This window comes from Sinocyclocheilus anshuiensis, unplaced genomic scaffold, assembly GCF_001515605.1.
Source record: "Sinocyclocheilus anshuiensis isolate Anshui unplaced genomic scaffold, SAMN03320099.WGS_v1.1 scaffold879, whole genome shotgun sequence".
In the NCBI taxonomy this organism is placed as follows: domain Eukaryota; kingdom Metazoa; phylum Chordata; class Actinopteri; order Cypriniformes; family Cyprinidae; genus Sinocyclocheilus; species Sinocyclocheilus anshuiensis.
The window spans coordinates 714,721-724,649 of record NW_015546063.1 but is presented as its reverse complement, the minus strand read 5'-3'; the positions used below and the strand labels follow the sequence as shown (position 1 = coordinate 724,649).

Sequence of the window (9,929 nt, the reverse complement as noted above, 5' to 3'; positions counted from 1 at the left end):
AGTTACGCCTTCTTTCTTTGCGTGAACATTTGGGTGGTGTTATGCAAATCTTCCCACATCGTGACGTAAACATGTGGGGGTGTGTTTAAACGAGGCGTTTTAGGAGGGCGTGGACAAGTCTTAACTTTTATAAAGAATATCTCTTTGGGTTTCAGACTTTAGGCTTTGCAACTTTAGGGATCTTATCTATGCACAAACAGCTTGTAACACTCCAAAGAGAAAGGAAAATTTGAAATTGCATCATATGACCCCTTTAAACTTTTCTAAGATTTTAAAGTATTTTACTCAAACCAACATTAAAGTTTGTCTCAACAAACTTTACTCTTTTTTTCAGCTTATGCACTGTATTTGTTTGAATGGTAATTTGACCTTTATAACAATAGTTATTACACATTCGAATCTTGTGCTTTACACAGTAGTGAATTTGTTAGTGTGGAAACAGAGATACTGTCATTATTCATGGTGTGGACAAAGATTGATCAACCCTGTAATTAAATTACCATATTATTTAAATGTACTATAACAGCTAATGAGTCCACCAAACTAGCTATTACAACATTTAATACAATTAATATGGGTTAACTTGCCAGAAGCCACCATTTCCATAAAATGTTTTAATTAAAATGCATTTAAATTAGTGCTGTCAACGAACGCCAAAATAGTTTTTTTTTTTGTTTACATAATATATGCTTGTGTACTGTGTATATTTATTATGTATATACAAATACATACACATGCATGTATATATTTAAGAAAAATAAAATATTTATATTTATAATATAAATTATATATATATGTATATATATTTTTAAATATATACAGTACATGTATGTTTGTGTATTTATATATACATAACAAATATACACAGTAAATATAATATAATATATAAAAAATATAATATAAAAAAACAAACTATAAACTTTTATTTTGGATGTGACTAATCGTTTGACAGCACTGATTTAAATTAAAAATATGGTTTTATATTTTAGCTGTTGGTATAATAAATCTGGTTATTATATTAAATGTTGCATGGGAAAGTCTCAATTATGTGTGTTCTCTCAAAAGCCTCTCTTCTGTTATTAATGGAACTGTAAATACAGTAAATCTGGTTACTATATTATATTTTGCATGGGAAAGTCTCAGTTGTGTTCTCTCAAATGCCTTTTTTCTGTTACAAATTGAAGCACAGTGCACAACCAATGACTTAAGCCTAAAAGCAATGATCCCGTATCTGTGTGGAGACAAAAACAAAGCCTCATATATCCCAGCTAAAATGAGAGATTTTGGTGTACAGCACCCAGAAGTGAACAGGCTGACCCGGAAGCTGTACTGTCTGGAGGCGCATAGAGAACATCCAGCCTCTTCTCTGCTTTATTAAAGCCTCTCCTGCGAGGAAAAAAAACAAACAAACAAACAAAAAAAAACACTCTGACATCGATATAAAAGGTTTGTGCGCTCTTGGCGTCTTTTTCCTTTTTCCCACACTGAGCTATCTTGCACATTACTGCATTGTACGACAGATAACTGTTCGACGGGCGCGATTTATCGTCTTTGATCTACCACAGGTTGCACAAAGCGAAATATAAGATTATAAATGACAATATTTTAATTCATTGTGCATGCATGTACTAATGGTTTCAATGTGCATTCGCTATAACACTGTTACAAAGCAATCGGGGCGGCGGATGTTGTATAATAACACAGCCGTGCGCAACATTTCGCTAATTAGACATTTTTGCACGGCATGATTGTCGGAAGTGTCAGGTTTTTTTCAAGGGGGCCGGTCAATTCAGAGGTGCTATTCTTCATAAACAATCACACACACACACATATAACCACAAACATCTCGTTGCTCGATCGGGCTTTCCCTGAAAATAGTTGAGTGTGAATTTTTGGGATCTGCAGAATATGGCGTCCTTATGAAAATATAACAGGCTGCCATTTTTGTTTTTTTTCTTTTGTCTGAAATGTTTTTGGTGAAACTGTCGGAGGCTCTGGGTGATCAAGTAGAGATGAGAGATAACAAGTGTTGTGCAGCTGCTGTATGGGGAAATCACAAAAGTTTTGTGACTGTTGTTTTCCTCTAAAGAGGCGTCAGAATTTGTGTACTTTAGATCCTACGGATCGGCTTTTTGTTTAAAGAGGCATTTGAGTTCTATTGAATTCGGTCCCTTTTATAGTGATTACGTGCTTTCAACTTTTAATGAAATGTCTTAAATACTGAAATTTACTCACTTCAAACTTGAGTCACATGGCAAAAATTACAATTCTTGGCACTTGAGCTGATGACTCAAGTCATTTGTAACAAACAAACAAACAAGCAAAACACCATGGCAACCACCAGGGTCAGAAATTGGTTGAAATATAATATAAATGTGGAATGTATAGCAAATGTTATTCTATTTCATTTGGTAGATAATTATTTCAATTGAGAATTTATATCAATTCCTTGGAACAAATATTGCCCCCTAAGAAAAAGTTAATTTGAGACATTATTAAGCAAAGTTTCTGACAAAATGTCTTTGTTACTACAGTTATTGTTAACTTGGTATTAACAACCAAAAAGATTAATGACAACAAGAAAGCTTTTCACATCAAAAATCAATTCAATTTATTTTGGTTTTAGATTAGTAACAATTCAAGTAATTTTGGCATTTTAGCAGAAAATATTTTTGGCAGAGTAAATTTATGTACAAGAATTGTACATATGAGCATTATTAGCTCATCTAAAGCAGTGCACAGCATTTTCTAAAAACTTGAATTCAAGCAACAGTACAGACCAAAATAGAACTTGTGTTATAATTTACTCACCCTCATGCTGTTCCAAACCTGTATGTCTTTCTTTCTTCTGTGGACCACAAAAGGCCTGAGTCACCATTCATTTTCTTTATATGGAAAAAACGAAATGGGGAAAAGAATGACAGACATGCAAGGTTGGAATGACATGATGATGACACGATAATTGTTATTTTGGGGGAACTACACTAACTAAATTATGATATGTCAGTTAAAATGACTCATCTATTGTGAGAACTACTGAAACAAACACTGATATTTGTGTGGCATATTGCTCTATTACAGTTTCAATAAATTATTATAGATGTGTGATTGAAAACAAGAAGGTCCGGATCTGTAAAATGTACTTTATATTATAGATATTGCATTACACTAGTCTGTATTATGTTTTCATTAAATTCCTAAAAGGTACAAAAGATGCACTAAAATAAACATGATTAATTGACATGATATTAGTAAGAAATTGACTTAATTCATAACTAGACTCAATTTGGCTTATGAACACTAAGATTTAGGTGAGAAATATGTTTCTAACTAAATCCTTTTAGGCCTGTGTGTGCTTTTAATCTGCTTTATATTATATTCTGATTTGACCCTTATTCTGTTTTATTAGAAGGATGGCAGAGCCTCGTTTCAATAATCCATATTTCTGGCCACCACCTCCCTCTATGCCTGGTCAAGTGAGTATTGTGTTTTATAAAGAGTTGATTGACATGCTTCAGTATATTTGTAATGGTTAATTTCACATATGAACAGTTTTATAGTGACTATTCATGACTGTTTCACTTTAAATTAATTCACCAAAAAACCAAACAACATAGTATTTATTAATATATGAAAAATTCACGCAGCAGACTTTACTGCAGACATACTGTAACCATTGAGTACAGAGCGAAATCATGTGGCATTTAGCGATCGTTTGAACGCAAGAAAGCATGACAGTATGCATGTTTGCAAATCTGTACATGCCAGTGTGGTTTGCCAAAGCGAGCACAGAAACCATGATATGAGTTTCCCCCACATATTTCCCCCCTTTTTGTTGCTCAGTTTGGTTTATTGTCTCACGTCACATGATGTCCTTGTCCCCTGTCAGACCTAACCAATGACTTTTACAGCTGGATAACCTGGTTCTTATCGACAAGATCAAAGAGCAACTGATGGCAGAAAAAATTAGATCTCCGCATTTGCCGCCCACCACGGTTTCCTCTCAGCAGACTCTGCTGGTGGCCTCTCCGCCTTCAGATGGTGGGCAACATGTGATGTCTATCCCCAAGCTGCAGCAGGTGCCGGGTCTTCAGTCCCACAACTCCTCTCAGCCTGACATCGCCCTGCATGCCCGCCCAGCATCCAGCACCATCGCAGGTACCGATAGCCCTTCCATGTGTTATCATGACGGAGTTCACATGTTATGCTTCCATTATGCACTGTACATTTTGGTATTACATGTACTAATGTATTATGTGGGAGAAATGCCCATATAAGGAATTCCGCCCTTTATGACGTCATGAAGGGCCATACTCGAAAAAACTTTCTGAAAGTTATATGAACCCTGAAGGAGTGTATTTGGCACAGAAATACTCCGTCATATGTCCAACTCGTTTTTTTGAGACTTTGGCCATGTTTAGCATGAGAATAATGTTTAGCAGTGTAAATAAGTCATAATTCATGAAATGGCATTAGACCTACCCTTTAAAATAAAGTGTGACCAAAACTTTAATAATTATTTTCAATGATGTGCATGTTTTCAATTTCTGAACTTTATGTTACAGTGTCCTTGTTCCAATGTAATCATATATTTAAGTGCGGAGTAATATTAATTAACATCATGTACTTACTATAGCATTAGGGGTAGGAACAGGGTTTGGTTTAGGGTTATTGCATGTAATTATGCATAATTTACCATTATTACTATAGTAAATACATGTGAAGTGTAACAAGGACACTGTAAAATAAATTGTTACCTATAATTATCCCAAAATCATAATCATGAAAAAAGTCTCATTAAAAAATGGAAACTCTTGTAAAGAAAATCTTAATACATATTGTGGTTTAATTTATCATGCATAATATCCTGTTAAAACAAATGAAACAAATTATATTTTTATCAATATATTATTATTATTATTATTATTAATAATAATAATGTATTTATTTATTTATGAAAAAGGCTGATATTTTAACAAAACTGCTTCACTGCTTTTTAATATTTCATAAAATCATGTGGTGCATCCAATATGCAGAACAAAACATAGTCACGTGGTGTGACTCCCCAAAAATATATTTGTGAATTATTAATTAATAATATTGTATTTGTAATAATATTGATATTTGCAAAGCAAGAGCTACTTAATATTATTACTTTTTACTTGATGTGGTTACACCACATGGTATTTTTCTATTCATTCAATGTAACTTTTCAAAACCGTATGAAACCAACATTTGGTACATTTCTTACGTGAAGCGGAGTGCCTAAAACCCCCTTAGCTGTTATAAATTCACTGTAAACCACAGCTTCACGGGGCTTATTGCTTTTATAAAACAGTTATTCCATATACGTAGTAAGGTTTCACAAAATAAAACAGAGCAAATAAAGTGTAATGATATTAATAAGCAGGGGCGTGTCTAGAGCATTTTAATGGGGGCGGGCTTCAAGGCTTTACTCAAGTTAAAACACTTTCATCATCCTCATGAATGTATGCTGGTTTACCTAAAGGCTGCGACACACCAGTTTTTGTTCTGTGCTGATCACAATCGAATCCTTTCATTATAACATACAGAGAGTTTACACGACGATGTTAATAATATATTAATTGCACAGTGTGAGATTCATTGGTCATAACAGAACTTTGTGAGATCACGATGAACAAAGAGTGACCTCAGACCTTTTTAGTGGTTAAAAAAGGAGCGCTCTTTGCGAGCTTTCTAGGCAATAATCCATTTAAAATGTAGAACTTTGTTTTTCGGCCACACACACGTTGCAAAGTTTCGGGAATGACATCAGTATATTTATCCGGGATTCACTCTCGAAGAAATGCACTAGATAAAATAATTTAATAAATGCATATTTACAATTTAAGCACTTAACTAAAATAAGTATTAAATAATGAAATAACTAGAGAAGGCTAACTATAACCAGTTTGCTTCCATTTAGTAAGAAAAGCTTAGGCTACTCTTCACCTGAATTAGAAAAAAAAAGCTGTTCTGGTCTTTAGTGATGCGAGGACAACGTTTGAGCGTGTACACGCAATATCTGAGCGAGACGTCCAGTTTTGTATGAGTGAAGGAAATCCGCTTGAGAGTGGAGAGATTCTTGCTCACGCATTACATGGATCGCGTAACATTATGCGCTTTCGACATTTGTCATTAAGATCACGCTATAGAAACCGCTTAAAATTAAGTATAAAGAAGAGAAGAAAGCAGCCCTAGGCAGCTGCCTACACAGGATCCGCCACTGCCAGATGCAGTTAGAAATTTACTAAAAACAAGCCTATCGCAAGATATCTGGTAGGGGGGGCACCTGGGGTGGCCAGCCAGATTTTAGGGGGGCCGGTGCCACCCCTGGCCACCACGTAGACACGCCCCTGTTAATAAGAACAGTATTCTTCCACCAAATAATGTAGTTCCTCAGAATCAGTTGTGGTTGCAACAAAGTGGATGCCAGGCAACACGCAAACGTAAACAAAAGTGTATGTTTGTAGAGTAATTTACAACAGCTTCGAACATTGCTCAGCCAATCAGAATCAAGAACCGGAATTATCCGTTTCATAACATGTATTTTAAAATACATGCTTGCTTTTATTCTTACATAATTTCAGAGCTGAATATAGATGACAAGTCTGCAGTGAAGGCAAAGGGATTATGGGAAGACTGGCATATGCGACAAGCGGTGGACCAAGCCTCCAGAGCGAACCATCGCTCAGGTGAAAGACATGCATGTATAAACAGAAGAGATAATACGTTTCCATATGCCATAGACAAGTTGTAAAAACCTTCTTTTTTGATTTTCAAAAACAGGTTTCATGCTGTCATCCCGCACAGAAAGCCACAACACCTCTCAAGCTATAACTCCCACAACCCCGACATCAAGCAGCCAGAACCGTTTGGGTGGCGCACCTTCCTTAAACACGATTTCTGGCCTGGCCAGCGGTCCTGGCATGGAGTATGTGAAAAGTGGAGGTCTGGTGGGGATGCTGGGACCACAGCCCAAAGCTCCACGAGGCCGCAAGAAGATTAAAGCAGAGAATAATACCGGCCCTTTGCTGGTGGTTCCCTATCCGCTTCTGGCCTCAGGCCCTGACCAGGCGGTTACCATCGCCAAAGAGGGAAAAACATACAGGTTTAACACTTTTAGTAATGAATCATAGAATTTATGACCTGTATTGCATCTTGTATTACACACAGAATTTAATTTCATTAACCAACTATTGCATTTTTGCGTTTCTTACAGGTGTAAATTGTGTCCCCTTACTTTCTTAAACAAGTCAGAGATGCAGATTCATTCCAAGTCCCACACGGAGGCCAAACCCCACAAGTGCCCTCACTGTTCAAAGTCGTTCGCCAATGCCTCATACCTAGCACAGCACTTACGTATTCACTTAGGCATTAAGCCCTACCACTGCTCCTATTGTGAGAACTGCTTTCGCCAGTTATCACATCTCCAGCAGCACACCAGGTCAGCAGAACTCACAGCAAAGCCTTTAGTGCATGTGCAAAACTGTAAAACTAGTTTAGAGTTCAGTAGAATGTTAATATATATGTATTTGTTTTCAAGGATTCATACTGGTGACAGACCATATAAATGTGCCCAACCAGGATGCGAAAAGGCATTCACACAACTCTCAAACCTACAGGTGACAAAACATCAAAATAACAAGAGCAAAAGGAACATTTTGTAAAAATTAGTAAAAAAAAAATGTTCTATATCTAATTTTTAATATATTTAAATTCTCTTTATAATTATTATAAATTAAAACTTTGTTATATAATTGTATTTGTTATATACTTTTGTTATAATTGTGATAAATATATGACAGTTAAAAATATATACGCACAATGCATTCAAAAGCCTGGGCTCAGTCAGATTTTTTGACAACAAAAATTACCACCTCAGCAGGGACACATATCAAAAGTGACAGTAAATACAAAAATAGAAATATTATATATGTAATAAATGTTCTTTTGAACTTAAATAAAATGTATCATAATTTTAAGCAATTTTCAATGTTTCTTGAGCAGCAAATCAGCATATTGGAATGATTTCTGAAGGATTTTGTGACACTGAAGACTGGAGTAATGGAGCATAAAAGCATATTAAAAAATCTTACCGACTCTAAACTTTTGAACAGTAATGTGTTTTATATATATATATATATATATATATATATATATGTGTGTGTGTGTGTGTGTGTGTGTGTGTACAGTATTTTATATTGCATGACACTTGAGTCATAATAGGTGTTAAACTTTCTTCCTCATTTCTTTTCCTGTTCAGTCTCACCAGAGACAACATAACAAAGACAAGCCATATAAGTGTCCGAACTGCTACCGCGCATACACAGACTCAGCCTCCTTACAGATCCATCTCTCTGCACATGCCATTAAGAACGCTAAATCATACTGTTGCAGCATGTGTGGTCGTGCATACACCTCAGTGAGTATCAGTCCACATTAACCTATGGGAAAATATGGGACCCTCCTCTTTTTTTCATATTATAACACCAGCTTCTGCTTTTTTTTTTTTTTCAGGAGACCTACCTTATGAAGCACATGTCCAAACACACCGTGGTGGAGCATCTGGTCAGCCACCATTCCCCACAGAGAACAGAATCTCCCAGCATCCCCATACGCATTTCACTTATTTGAACTTCCCCCCTCATGTTCCTCTTCCATTAAAAGGTATTTTGTTCACTGCGATGGTCTTCCGTTGAAAAAAAAAAAAGAAGAACACGATAAGTGTTAAGAGACCTCGGAGGACATTTGAGTCTGATATTGTCTTTGTCCCTTTAGCTCTTAGTGATATTAAACCTACAGGCCACAGACTCAACAACTGCTGTCTGAACTGAATGGTTCAGTTCAACTCCAGACACCAGTCTAAAAGGATTTTAATTGATTATTCCAAAAACAGAATGTCACAGTAGTGATCATTTTAACATTTTGTTTCAAAGGTGTGTAAGGGAGACTTCCAAAGATACTCTTTAAGCACTTTTTCAGCCTTGTGGTTTTGGCTCAAAGTAGAATGAATCTTTTCAGAATGGGAGCAGCTTCTCGCTTTGGGCAGCTATGAGAGTTTAAACTTCGTTTTAGAAAGTCAGACGGATTTTGTTGGTTTCCGTCTCCACTGCTCCTCCTTGTCATTTGTTTTAACAGGATATTGTGTATTATTTTGCTGTGGATATGACACTTCTACCACTTTAAGCTTCTATTATCCTTTTATATGGGGTATTAGGTCATGGTGAGAAATGAAAAGTGTAAAGTCAATTGTGAATTTTATAAGCATGGTCATTGCCCTAGTATTTTTATACAGGTATAGGTGAAGGAATTCCAAGAAATCCCCTGCTAACATAAAAGAGTGTAAATAAGATGTGACACTCTCTAAAATAATGACTTGTGTTATTTGCATCATAGATGTTTTACTTGTTTCAGTTTCTGTGACAAGGCCTTTTTTGTGTGCAATGCAAATTTCATCCCTTCCAATCACAGTATTTTAAGGAAAAAGTGTCCTTTTTGTCATTTTTTTAATTAAATGGCATAATTGTATGATGACAATGTCCATTAAATGGATTTTGGTCATGATGTGACAGAAGAAGTGTCACACAGGTTCAGTGTTGTTAACTAAATCAGACATTTACGGTGTAGCGTGACCTCTGAAGCAATGCAAAAGCACCTTGAGACATTAATTTACACCGATGGAAAGTGTTCACGAGTTTTTTTTTTTTAGATTACGATATAATCTAATAGCAGTGGCCTATTTTGAAATGTTTTTATTTGTCAAATTAGAATTTTGTATACCAAAATATCAGTAATCATGTTTTAAGAAAATCAAGTAAAAAAAAAAAAAAAGCTAATTTTGAATGTAGTCGTGTTCATTTCCACCGTTGCGTTTCTGTTACATAAATTAATCCAAAAACTAATAA

At 35.5% G+C, this 9,929-nt stretch overlaps 1 protein-coding gene across 1 annotated transcript; it reads left to right on the top strand.

The window, feature by feature from the left end:
- The first annotated feature begins 1,309 nt into the window (after positions 1–1,309).
- On the top strand, positions 1,310–8,727 carry LOC107699608 (zinc finger protein 362-like). Its single transcript, XM_016500923.1, has 9 exons — positions 1,310–1,446; positions 3,410–3,476; positions 3,912–4,158; positions 6,612–6,716; positions 6,811–7,132; positions 7,244–7,468; positions 7,568–7,646; positions 8,288–8,446; positions 8,542–8,727. The coding sequence occupies exons 2-9, from the start codon at positions 3,414–3,416 to the stop codon at positions 8,656–8,658; spliced, it is 1,317 nt and encodes a 438-aa protein (XP_016356409.1). The 5' UTR covers positions 1,310–1,446; positions 3,410–3,413; the 3' UTR covers positions 8,659–8,727.
- The last annotated feature ends 1,202 nt before the right edge of the window (positions 8,728–9,929 follow it).

What these genes read in the sequence shown, in the direction of transcription:
- LOC107699608 (XM_016500923.1), top strand. Translation starts at nt 3,414, where the DNA reads ATGGCAGAGCCTCGTTTCAATAATCCATATTTCTGGCCACCACCTCCC. An exon ending in CATCTCCAGCAGCACACCAG is followed by an intron (nt 7,469 to 7,567) that starts GTCAGCAGAACT and finishes TTTGTTTTCAAG; the next exon opens with GATTCATACTGGTGACAGAC. An exon ending in CACAACTCTCAAACCTACAG is followed by an intron (nt 7,647 to 8,287) that starts GTGACAAAACAT and finishes TTTCCTGTTCAG; the next exon opens with TCTCACCAGAGACAACATAA.